Genomic DNA, 15,240 nt, shown 5'->3' on the forward strand with positions numbered 1-15,240 from the left:
CCCCAGGAAGAGTAGCTGCTGCCTTGGCAACAGGAACTAACGGGGATCCATAATAAACCCCAGGAAGAGTAGCTGCTGCCTTGGCAACAGGAACTAACGGGGATCCATAATAAACCCCCAGGAAGAGTAGCTGCTGCCTTGGCAACAGGAACTAATGGGGATCCATAATAAACCCCAGGAAGAGTAGCTGCTGCCTTGGCAACAGGAACTAACGGGGGATCCATAATAAACCCCAGGAAGAGTAGCTGCTGCCTTGGCAGCAGGAACTAACGGGGATCCATAATAAACCCCAGGAAGAGTAGCTGCTGCCTTGGCAACAGGAACTAACGGGGATCCATAATAAACCCCAGGAAGAGTAGCTGCTGCCTTGGCAACAGGAACTAACGGGGATCCATAATAAACCCCAAAACAAAAATGGAAGGACTGACTAAACGGATTATATACCAGTAGCCCCTCCCACCTCGAGGACAAAACATTTTACTGGTCCCCGTCCTGGTTGGGCCCCTCCCACCTCGAGGACAAAACATTTTACTGGCCCCCGTCCTGGTTGGGCCCCTCCCACCTCGAGGACAAAACATTTTACTGGCCCCCGTCCTGGTTGGGCCCCTCCCACCTCGAGGACAAAACATTTTACTGGTCCCCGTCCTGGTTGGGCCCCTCCCACCTCGAGGACAAAACATTTTACTGGTCCCCGTCCTGGTTGGGCCCCTCCCACCTCGAGGACAAAACATTTTACTGGCCCCCGTCCTGGTTGGGCCCCTCCCACCTCGAGGACAAAACATTTTACTGGTCCCCCGTCCTGGTTGGGCCCCTCCCACCTCGAGGACAAAACATTTTACTGGCCCCCGTCCTGGTTGGGCCCCTCCCACCTCGAGGACAAAACATTTTACTGGTCCCCGTCCTGGTTGGGCCCCTCCCACCTCGAGGACAAAACATTTTACTGGTCCCCGTCCTGGTTGGGCCCCTCCCACCTCGAGGACAAAACATTTTACTGGCCCCCGTCCTGATTGGGCCCCTCCCACCTCGAGGACAAAACATTTTACTGGTCCCCGTCCTGGTTGGGCCCCTCCCACCTCGAGGACAAAACATTTTACTGGTCCCCGTCCTGGTTGGGCCCCTCCCACCTCGAGGACAAAACATTTTACTGGTCCCCGTCCTGGTTGGGCCCCTCCCACCTCGAGGACAAAACATTTTACTGGCCCCCGTCCTGGTTGGGCCCCTCCCACCTCGAGGACAAAACATTTTACTGGCCCCCGTCCTGGTTGGGCCCCTCCCACCTCGAGGACAAAACATTTTACTGGTCCCCGTCCTGGTTGGGCCCCTCCCACCTCGAGGACAAAACATTTTACTGGTCCCCGTCCTGGTTGGGCCCCTCCCACCTCGAGGACAAAACATTTTACTGGCCCCCGTCCTGATTGGGCCCCTTCCACCTCGAGGACAAAACATTTTACTGGTCCCCGTCCTGGTTGGGCCCCTCCCCACCTCGAGGACAAAACATTTTACTGGTCCCCGTCCTGGTTGGGCCCCTCCCACCTCGAGGACAAAACATTTTACTGGTCCCCGTCCTGGTTGGGCCCCTCCCACCTCGAGGACAAAACATTTTACTGGCCCCCGTCCTGGTTGGGCCCCTCCCACCTCGAGGACAAAACATTTTACTGGCCCCCGTCCTGGTTGGGCCCCTCCCACCTCGAGGACAAAACATTTTACTGGTCCCCGTCCTGGTTGGGCCCCTCCCACCTCGAGGACAAAACATTTTACTGGTCCCCGTCCTGGTTGGAGAGGCGGAGACGACATTTTGTTTCGAAGTAAAATTGATCCGCGGGCCTAGTAAAAATGGTTATCCTTCTGGAAGGTTCTCCAACGTCCACAGAGGAACTCGGGGCAGCGTGCCGACCGCTAGAGGCCCATTCCTGACCTAAATACTGGCTGAAATACTGGAGAAAACCCTGATCTCTCAAATGGGAACAAAACTGTCACCAAGGACCTCCTCGTCTTAGCATATCTGTACAGGAAGTGACCTAACAGTCTTACCCGTCCTACAGGAAGTGACCATACAGTCTTAACCGTCTTACAGGAAGTGACCTAACAGTCTTACCCGTCCTACAGGAAGTGACCATACAGTCTTAACCGTCTTACAGGAAGTGACCTAACAGTCTTACCCGTCCTTGGAGGAAGTGACCTAACAGTCTTACCCGTCCTTGGAGGAAGTGACCTAACAGACTTACCCGTCCTACAGGAAGTGACCTAACAGTCTTACCCGTCCTACAGGAAGTGACCTCACAGTCTTACCCGTCCTACAGGAAGTGACCTAACAGTCTTACCCGTCCTACAGGAAGTGACCTAACAGTCTTACCTGTCCTTGGAGGAAGTGACCTAACAGTCTTACCTGTCCTTGGAGGAAGTGACCTAACAGTCTTACCTGTCCTTGGAGGAAGTGACCTAACAGTCTTACCTGTCCTTGGAGGAAGTGACCTAACAGTCTTACCCGTCCTACAGGAAGTGACCTAACAGTCTTACCTGTCCTTGGAGGAAGTGCATCTGCGAAACGGCTGCAGTGTCTCTGTGTAGTCCTGTAAACTCCACCCCTGGAGATCCATATCTAACACAGCGTAGTCAAGGAATACAGCACACAGCTATATATACACACAGCGTGGTCAAGGAATACAGCACACAGCTATATATACACACAACACACAGCTATATATACACACAGCATAGTCAAGGAATACAGCACACAGCTATATATACACACAGCGTGGTCAAGGAATACAGCACACAGCTATATATACACACAGCATAGTCAAGGAATACAGCACACAGCTATATATACACACAGCACACAGCTATATATACACACAGCTAAATATACACACAGCGTAGTCATGGAATACAGCACACAGCTATATATACACACAGCGTAGTCAAGGAATACAGCACACAGCTATATATACACACAGCGTAGTCAAGGAATACAGCACACAGCTATATATACACACAGCGTAGTCAAGGAATACAGCACACAGCTATATATACACACAGCACACAGCTATATATACACACAGCTATATATACACACAGCTATATATACACACAGCACACAGCTATATATACACACAGCGTAGTCAAGGAATACAGCACAGAGCTATATATACACACAGCATAGTCAAGGAATACAGCACACAGCTATATATACACACAGCACACAGCTATATATACACACAGCGTAGTCAAGGAATACAGCACACAGCTATATATACACACACAGCGTAGTCAAGGAATACAGCACACAGCTATATATACACACACAGCGTAGTCAAGGAATACAGCACACAGCTATATATACACACAGCTATATATACACACAGCACACAGCTATATATACACACAGCACACAGCTATATATACACACAGCATAGTCAAGGAATACAGCACACAGCTATATATATACACAGCATAGATCTATATATACCAGATCTACCTGTTGGATTAACTACTATTCACCACCACCACCACGTCTATATACCAGATCTACCTGTTGGATTAACTACTATTCACCACCACCACCACGTCTATATACCAGATCTACCTGTTGGATTAACTACTATTCACCACCACCACCACCACCACCACGTCTATATACCAGATCTACCTGTTGGATTAACTACTATTCACCACCACCACCACCACCACCACGTCTATATACCAGATCTACCTGTTGGATTAACTACTATTCACCACCACCACCACCACCACCACGTCTATATACCAGATCTACCTGTTGGATTAACTACTATTCACCACCACCACCACCACCACCACGTCTATATACCAGATCTACCTGTTGGATTAACTACTATTCACCACCACCACCACCACCACCACGTCTATATACCAGATCTACCTGTTGGATTAACTACTATTCACACCACCACCACCACCACCACGTCTATATACCAGATCTACCTGTTGGATTAACTACTATTCCACCACCACCACCACCACCACGTCTATATACCAGATCTACCTGTTGGATTAACTACTATTCACCACCACCACCACCACCACCACGTCTATATACCAGATCTACCTGTTGGATTAACTACTATTCCACCACCACCACCACCACCACGTCTATATACCAGATCTACCTGTTGGATTAACTACTATTCACCACCACCACCACCACCACCACGTCTATATACCAGATCTACCTGTTGGATTAACTACTATTCACCACCACCACCACCACCACCACCACGTCTATATACCAGATCTACCTGTTGGATTAACTACTATTCACCACCACCACCACCACCACCACGTCTATATACCAGATCTACCTGCTGGATTAACTACTATTCACCACCACCACCACCACCACCACGTCTATATACCAGATCTACCTGTTGGATTAACTACTATTCACCACCACCACCACCACCACCACCACGTCTATATACCAGATCTACCTGTTGGATTAACTACTATTCACACCACCACCACCACCACCACGTCTATATACCAGATCTACCTGTTGGATTAACTACTATTCACCACCACCACCACCACCACACCACGTCTATATACCAGATCTACCTGTTGGATTAACTACTATTCACCACCACCACCACCACCACCACCGTCTATATACCAGATCTACCTGTTGGATTAACTACTATTCACCACCACCACCACCACCACCACGTCTATATACCAGATCTACCTGTTGGATTAACTACTATTCACCACCACCACCACCACCACCACCACGTCTATATACCAGATCTACCTGTTGGATTAACTACTATTCACCACCACCACCACCACCACCACCACGTCTATATACCAGATCTACCTGTTGGATTAACTACTATTCACCACCACCACCACCACCACCACCACGTCTATATACCAGATCTACCTGTTGGATTAACTACTATTCACCACCACCACCACCACCACCACGTCTATATACCAGATCTACCTGTTGGATTAACTACTATTCACCACCACCACCACCACCACCACGTCTATATACCAGATCTACCTGTTGGATTAACTACTATTCACCACCACCACCACCACCACCACCACGTCTATATACCAGATCTACCTGTTGGATTAACTACTATTCACCACCACCACCACCACCACCACCACGTCTATATACCAGATCTACCTGTTGGATTAACTACTATTCACCACCACCACCACCACCACCACGTCTATATACCAGATCTACCTGTTGGATTAACTACTATTCACCACCACCACCACCACCACCACCACGTCTATATACCAGATCTACCTGTTGGATTAACTACTATTCACCACCACCACCACCACCACCACGTCTATATACCAGATCTACCTGTTGGATTAACTACTATTCACCACCACCACCACCACCACCACGTCTATATACCAGATCTACCTGTTGGATTAACTACTATTCACCACCACCACCACCACCACCACCACGTCTATATACCAGATCTACCTGTTGGATTAACTACTATTCACCACCACCACCACCACCACCACCACGTCTATATACCAGATCTACCTGTTGGATTAACTACTATTCACCACCACCACCACCACCACCACGTCTATATACCAGATCTACCTGTTGGATTAACTACTATTCACCACCACCACCACCACCACCACGTCTATATACCAGATCTACCTGTTGGATTAACTACTATTCACCACCACCACCACCACCACCACGTCTATATACCAGATCTACCTGTTGGATTAACTACTATTCACCACCACCACCACCACCACCACGTCTATATACCAGATCTACCTGTTGGATTAACTACTATTCACCACCACCACCACCACCACCACGTCTATATACCAGATCTACCTGTTGGATTAACTACTATTCACCACCACCACCACCACCACCACGTCTATATACCAGATCTACCTGTTGGATTAACTACTATTCACCACCACCACCACCACCACCACGTCTATATACCAGATCTACCTGTTGGATTAACTACTATTCACCACCACCACCACCACCACCACGTCTATATACCAGATCTACCTGTTGGATTAACTACTATTCACCACCACCACCACCACCACCACCACGTCTATATACCAGATCTACCTGTTGGATTAACTACTATTCACCACCACCACCACCACCACCACCACGTCTATATACCAGATCTACCTGTTGGATTAACTACTATTCACCACCACCACCACCACCACCACCACGTCTATATACCAGATCTACCTGTTGGATTAACTACTATTCACCACCACCACCACCACCACCACGTCTATATACCAGATCTACCTGTTGGATTAACTACTATTCACCACCACCACCACCACCACCACCACGTCTATATACCAGATCTACCTGTTGGATTAACTACTATTCACCACCACCACCACCACCACCACCACGTCTATATACCAGATCTACCTGTTGGATTAACTACTATTCACCACCACCACCACCACCACCACGTCTATATACCAGATCTACCTGTTGGATTAACTACTATTCACCACCACCACCACCACCACCACGTCTATATACCAGATCTACCTGTTGGATTAACTACTATTCACCACCACCACCACCACCACCACGTCTATATACCAGATCTACCTGTTGGATTAACTACTATTCACCACCACCACCACCACCACCACCACGTCTATATACCAGATCTACCTGTTGGATTAACTACTATTCACCACCACCACCACCACCACCACGTCTATATACCAGATCTACCTGTTGGATTAACTACTATTCACCACCACCACCACCACCACCACGTCTATATACCAGATCTACCTGTTGGATTAACTACTATTCACCACCACCACCACCACCACCACGTCTATATACCAGATCTACCTGTTGGATTAACTACTATTCACCACCACCACCACACCACCACCACGTCTATATACCAGATCTACCTGTTGGATTAACTACTATTCACCACCACCACCACCACCACCACCACGTCTATATACCAGATCTACCTGTTGGATTAACTACTATTCACCACCACCACCACCACCACCACCACGTCTATATACCAGATCTACCTGTTGGATTAACTACTATTCACCACCACCACCACCACCACCACGTCTATATACCAGATCTACCTGTTGGATTAACTACTATTCACCACCACCACCACCACCACCACGTCTATATACCAGATCTACCTGTTGGATTAACTACTATTCACCACCACCACCACCACCACCGCTCTATATACCAGATCTACCTGTTGGATTAACTACTATTCACCACCACCACCACCACCACCACGTCTATATACCAGATCTACCTGTTGGATTAACTACTATTCACCACCACCACCACCACCACCACGTCTATATACCAGATCTACCTGTTGGATTAACTACTATTCACCACCACCACCACCACCACCACCACGTCTATATACCAGATCTACCTGTTGGATTAACTACTATTCACCACCACCACCACCACCACCACCACGTCTATATACCAGATCTACCTGTTGGATTAACTACTATTCACCACCACCACCACCACCACCACCACGTCTATATACCAGATCTACCTGTTGGATTAACTACTATTCACCACCACCACCACCACCACGTCTATATACCAGATCTACCTGTTGGATTAACTACTATTCACACCACCACCACCACCACCACGTCTATATACCAGATCTACCTGTTGGATTAACTACTATTCACCACCACCACCACCACCACCACGTCTATATACCAGATCTACCTGTTGGATTAACTACTATTCACCACCACCACCACCACCACCACGTCTATATACCAGATCTACCTGTTGGATTAACTACTATTCACCACCACCACCACCACCACCACGTCTATATACCAGATCTACCTGTTGGATTAACTACTATTCACCACCACCACCACCACCACCACGTCTATATACCAGATCTACCTGTTGGATTAACTACTATTCACCACCACCACCACCACCACCACCACGTCTATATACCAGATCTACCTGTTGGATTAACTACTATTCACCACCACCACCACCACCACCACGTCTATATACCAGATCTACCTGTTGGATTAACTACTATTCACCACCACCACCACCACCACCACGTCTATATACCAGATCTACCTGTTGGATTAACTACTATTCACCACCACCACCACCACCACCACGTCTATATACCAGATCTACCTGTTGGATTAACTACTATTCACCACCACCACCACCACCACCACGTCTATATACCAGATCTACCTGTTGGATTAACTACTATTCACCACCACCACCACCACCACCACGTCTATATACCAGATCTACCTGTTGGATTAACTACTATTCACCACCACCACCACCACCACCACGTCTATATACCAGATCTACCTGTTGGATTAACTACTATTCACCACCACCACCACCACCACCACCACGTCTATATACCAGATCTACCTGTTGGATTAACTACTATTCACCACCACCACCACCACCACCACCGTCTATATACCAGATCTACCTGTTGGATTAACTACTATTCACCACCACCACCACCACCACCACCACGTCTATATACCAGATCTACCTGTTGGATTAACTACTATTCACCACCACCACCACCACCACCACGTCTATATACCAGATCTACCTGTTGGATTAACTACTATTCACCACCACCACCACCACCACCACGTCTATATACCAGATCTACCTGTTGGATTAACTACTATTCACCACCACCACCACCACCACCACGTCTATATACCAGATCTACCTGTTGGATTAACTACTATTCACCACCACCACCACCACCACGTCTATATACCAGATCTACCTGTTGGATTAACTACTATTCACCACCACCACCACCACCACCACGTCTATATACCAGATCTACCTGTTGGATTAACTACTATTCACCACCACCACCACCACCACCACCGTCTATATACCAGATCTACCTGTTGGATTAACTACTATTCACCACCACCACCACCACCACCACCACGTCTATATACCAGATCTACCTGTTGGATTAACTACTATTCACCACCACCACCACCACCACCACGTCTATATACCAGATCTACCTGTTGGATTAACTACTATTCACCACCACCACCACCACCACCACGTCTATATACCAGATCTACCTGTTGGATTAACTACTATTCACCACCACCACCACCACCACCACGTCTATATACCAGATCTACCTGTTGGATTAACTACTATTCACCACCACCACCACCACCACCACCACGTCTATATACCAGATCTACCTGTTGGATTAACTACTATTCACCACCACCACCACCACCACCACGTCTATATACCAGATCTACCTGTTGGATTAACTACTATTCACCACCACCACCACCACCACCACGTCTATATACCAGATCTACCTGTTGGATTAACTACTATTCACCACCACCACCACCACCACCACGTCTATATACCAGATCTACCTGTTGGATTAACTACTATTCACCACCACCACCACCACCACCACGTCTATATACCAGATCTACCTGTTGGATTAACTACTATTCACCACCACCACCACCACCACCACGTCTATATACCAGATCTACCTGTTGGATTAACTACTATTCACCACCACCACCACCACCACCACGACGTCTATATACCAGATCTACCTGTTGGATTAACTACTATTCACCACCACCACCACCACCACCACGTCTATATACCAGATCTACCTGTTGGATTAACTACTATTCACCACCACCACCACCACCACCACGTCTATATACCAGATCTACCTGTTGGATTAACTACTATTCACCACCACCACCACCACCACCACGTCTATATACCAGATCTACCTGTTGGATTAACTACTATTCACACCACCACCACCACCACCACGTCTATATACCAGATCTACCTGTTGGATTAACTACTATTCACCACCACCACCACCACCACCACGTCTATATACCAGATCTACCTGTTGGATTAACTACTATTCACCACCACCACCACCACCACCACCACGTCTATATACCAGATCTACCTGTTGGATTAACTACTATTCACCACCACCACCACCACCACCACGTCTATATACCAGATCTACCTGTTGGATTAACTACTATTCACCACCACCACCACCACCACCACGTCTATATACCAGATCTACCTGTTGGATTAACTACTATTCACCACCACCACCACCACCACCACGTCTATATACCAGATCTACCTGTTGGATTAACTACTATTCACCACCACCACCACCACCACCACGTCTATATACCAGATCTACCTGTTGGATTAACTACTATTCACCACCACCACCACCACCACCACCACGTCTATATACCAGATCTACCTGTTGGATTAACTACTATTCACCACCACCACCACCACCACCACGTCTATATACCAGATCTACCTGTTGGATTAACTACTATTCACCACCACCACCACCACCACCACACGTCTATATACCAGATCTACCTGTTGGATTAACTACTATTCACCACCACCACCACCACCACCACCACGTCTATATACCAGATCTACCTGTTGGATTAACTACTATTCACCACCACCACCACCACCACCACGTCTATATACCAGATCTACCTGTTGGATTAACTACTATTCACCACCACCACCACCACCACCACGTCTATATACCAGATCTACCTGTTGGATTAACTACTATTCACCACCACCACCACCACCACCACCGTCTATATACCAGATCTACCTGTTGGATTAACTACTATTCACCACCACCACCACCACCACCACGTCTATATACCAGATCTACCTGTTGGATTAACTACTATTCACCACCACCACCACCACCACCACGTCTATATACCAGATCTACCTGTTGGATTAACTACTATTACCACCACCACCACCACCACCACCACGTCTATATACCAGATCTACCTGTTGGATTAACTACTATTCACCACCACCACCACCACCACCACGTCTATATACCAGATCTACCTGTTGGATTAACTACTATTCACCACCACCACCACCACCACCACCACGTCTATATACCAGATCTACCTGTTGGATTAACTACTATTCACCACCACCACCACCACCACCACCGTCTATATACCAGATCTACCTGTTGGATTAACTACTATTCACCACCACCACCACCACCACCACGTCTATATACCAGATCTACCTGTTGGATTAACTACTATTCACCACCACCACCACCACCACCACGTCTATATACCAGATCTACCTGTTGGATTAACTACTATTCACCACCACCACCACCACCACCACCGTCTATATACCAGATCTACCTGTTGGATTAACTACTATTCACCACCACCACCACCACCACCACGTCTATATACCAGATCTACCTGTTGGATTAACTACTATTCACCACCACCACCACCACCACCACGTCTATATACCAGATCTACCTGTTGGATTAACTACTATTCACCACCACCACCACCACCACCACGTCTATATACCAGATCTACCTGTTGGATTAACTACTATTCACCACCACCACCACCACCACCACCACGTCTATATACCAGATCTACCTGTTGGATTAACTACTATTCACCACCACCACCACCACCACCACCACGTCTATATACCAGATCTACCTGTTGGATTAACTACTATTCACCACCACCACCACCACCACCACGTCTATATACCAGATCTACCTGTTGGATTAACTACTATTCACCACCACCACCACCACCACCACGTCTATATACCAGATCTACCTGTTGGATTAACTACTATTCACCACCACCACCACCACCACCACCACGTCTATATACCAGATCTACCTGTTGGATTAACTACTATTCACCACCACCACCACCACCACCACCACGTCTATATACCAGATCTACCTGTTGGATTAACTACTATTCACCACCACCACCACCACCACCACGTCTATATACCAGATCTACCTGTTGGATTAACTACTATTCACCACCACCACCACCACCACCACCACGTCTATATACCAGATCTACCTGTTGGATTAACTACTATTCACCACCACCACCACCACCACCACGTCTATATACCAGATCTACCTGTTGGATTAACTACTATTACCACCACCACCACCACCACCACGTCTATATACCAGATCTACCTGTTGGATTAACTACTATTCACCACCACCACCACCACCACCACCACGTCTATATACCAGATCTACCTGTTGGATTAACTACTATTCACCACCACCACCACCACCACCACGTCTATATACCAGATCTACCTGTTGGATTAACTACTATTCACCACCACCACCACCACCACCACGTCTATATACCAGATCTACCTGTTGGATTAACTACTATTCACCACCACCACCACCACCACCACGTCTATATACCAGATCTACCTGTTGGATTAACTACTATTCACCACCACCACCACCACCACCACCACGTCTATATACCAGATCTACCTGTTGGATTAACTACTATTCACCACCACCACCACCACCACCACGTCTATATACCAGATCTACCTGTTGGATTAACTACTATTCACCACCACCACCACCACCACCACGTCTATATACCAGATCTACCTGTTGGATTAACTACTATTCACCACCACCACCACCACCACCACGTCTATATACCAGATCTACCTGTTGGATTAACTACTATTCACCACCACCACCACCACCACCCACGTCTATATACCAGATCTACCTGTTGGATTAACTACTATTCACCACCACCACCACCACCACCCACGTCTATATACCAGATCTACCTGTTGGATTAACTACTATTCACCACCACCACCACCACCACCACGTCTATATACCAGATCTACCTGTTGGATTAACTACTATTCACCACCACCACCACCACCACCACGTCTATATACCAGATCTACCTGTTGGATTAACTACTATTCACCACCACCACCACCACCACCACGTCTATATACCAGATCTACCTGTTGGATTAACTACTATTCACCACCACCACCACCACCACCACGCTCTATATACCAGATCTACCTGTTGGATTAACTACTATTCACCACCACCACCACCACCACCACGTCTATATACCAGATCTACCTGTTGGATTAACTACTATTCACCACCACCACCACCACCACCACCACGTCTATATACCAGATCTACCTGTTGGATTAACTACTATTCACCACCACCACCACCACCACCACGTCTATATACCAGATCTACCTGTTGGATTAACTACTATTCACCACCACCACCACCACCACCACGTCTATATACCAGATCTACCTGTTGGATTAACTACTATTCACCACCACCACCACCACCACCACCACGTCTATATACCAGATCTACCTGTTGGATTAACTACTATTCACCACCACCACCACCACCACCACGTCTATATACCAGATCTACCTGTTGGATTAACTACTATTCACCACCACCACCACCACCACCACGTCTATATACCAGATCTACCTGTTGGATTAACTACTATTACACCACCACCACCACCACCACCACGTCTATATACCAGATCTACCTGTTGGATTAACTACTATTCACCACCACCACCACCACCACCACGTCTATATACCAGATCTACCTGTTGGATTAACTACTATTCACCACCACCACCACCACCACCACGTCTATATACCAGATCTACCTGTTGGATTAACTACTATTCACCACCACCACCACCACCACCACCACGTCTATATACCAGATCTACCTGTTGGATTAACTACTATTCACCACCACCACCACCACCACCACCACGTCTATATACCAGATCTACCTGTTGGATTAACTACTATTCACCACCACCACCACCACCACCACGTCTATATACCAGATCTACCTGTTGGATTAACTACTATTCACCACCACCACCACCACCACCACCACGTCTATATACCAGATCTACCTGTTGGATTAACTACTATTCACCACCACCACCACCACCACCACCACGTCTATATACCAGATCTACCTGTTGGATTAACTACTATTCACCACCACCACCACCACCACCACGTCTATATACCAGATCTACCTGTTGGATTAACTACTATTCACCACCACCACCACCACCACCACCACGTCTATATACCAGATCTACCTGTTGGATTAACTACTATTCACCACCACCACCACCACCACCACGTCTATATACCAGATCTACCTGTTGGATTAACTACTATTCACCACCACCACCACCACCACCACGTCTATATACCAGATCTACCTGTTGGATTAACTACTATTCACCACCACCACCACCACCACCACGTCTATATACCAGATCTACCTGTTGGATTAACTACTATTCACCACCACCACCACCACCACCACCACGTCTATATACCAGATCTACCTGTTGGATTAACTACTATTCACACCACCACCACCACCACCACCACGTCTATATACCAGATCTACCTGTTGGATTAACTACTATTCACCACCACCACCACCACCACCACGTCTATATACCAGATCTACCTGTTGGATTAACTACTATTCACCACCACCACCACCACCACCACGTCTATATACCAGATCTACCTGTTGGATTAACTACTATTCACCACCACCACCACCACCACCACGTCTATATACCAGATCTACCTGTTGGATTAACTACTATTCACCACCACCACCACCACCACCACGTCTATATACCAGATCTACCTGTTGGATTAACTACTATTCACCACCACCACCACCACCACCACGTCTATATACCAGATCTACCTGTTGGATTAACTACTATTCACCACCACCACCACCACCACCACCACGTCTATATACCAGATCTACCTGTTGGATTAACTACTATTCACCACCACCACCACCACCACCACCACGTCTATATACCAGATCTACCTGTTGGATTAACTACTATTCACCACCACCACCACCACCACCACGTCTATATACCAGATCTACCTGTTGGATTAACTACTATTCACCACCACCACCACCACCACCACGTCTATATACCAGATCTACCTGTTGGATTAACTACTATTCACCACCACCACCACCACCACCACCACGTCTATATACCAGATCTACCTGTTGGATTAACTACTATTCACCACCACCACCACCACCACCACCACGTCTATATACCAGATCTACCTGTTGGATTAACTACTATTCACCACCACCACCA

At 47.3% G+C, this 15,240-nt stretch overlaps 1 protein-coding gene across 1 annotated transcript in view; it reads right to left on the reverse strand.

Moving 5' to 3' along the window:
* The window catches only part of LOC106595760 (lethal(2) giant larvae protein homolog 1), a 115,601-nt gene that overhangs the window by 70,998 nt on the left and 29,363 nt on the right, over window positions 1-15,240 (reverse strand). The window contains 1 exon segment of the mRNA XM_045712661.1: window positions 2,518-2,599. Within this exon segment, the coding sequence (XP_045568617.1) occupies window positions 2,518-2,599 (82 nt within the window).

Source organism: Salmo salar, unplaced genomic scaffold (assembly GCF_905237065.1).
Source record: "Salmo salar unplaced genomic scaffold, Ssal_v3.1, whole genome shotgun sequence".
Taxonomy (NCBI): Eukaryota; Metazoa; Chordata; class Actinopteri; order Salmoniformes; family Salmonidae; genus Salmo; species Salmo salar.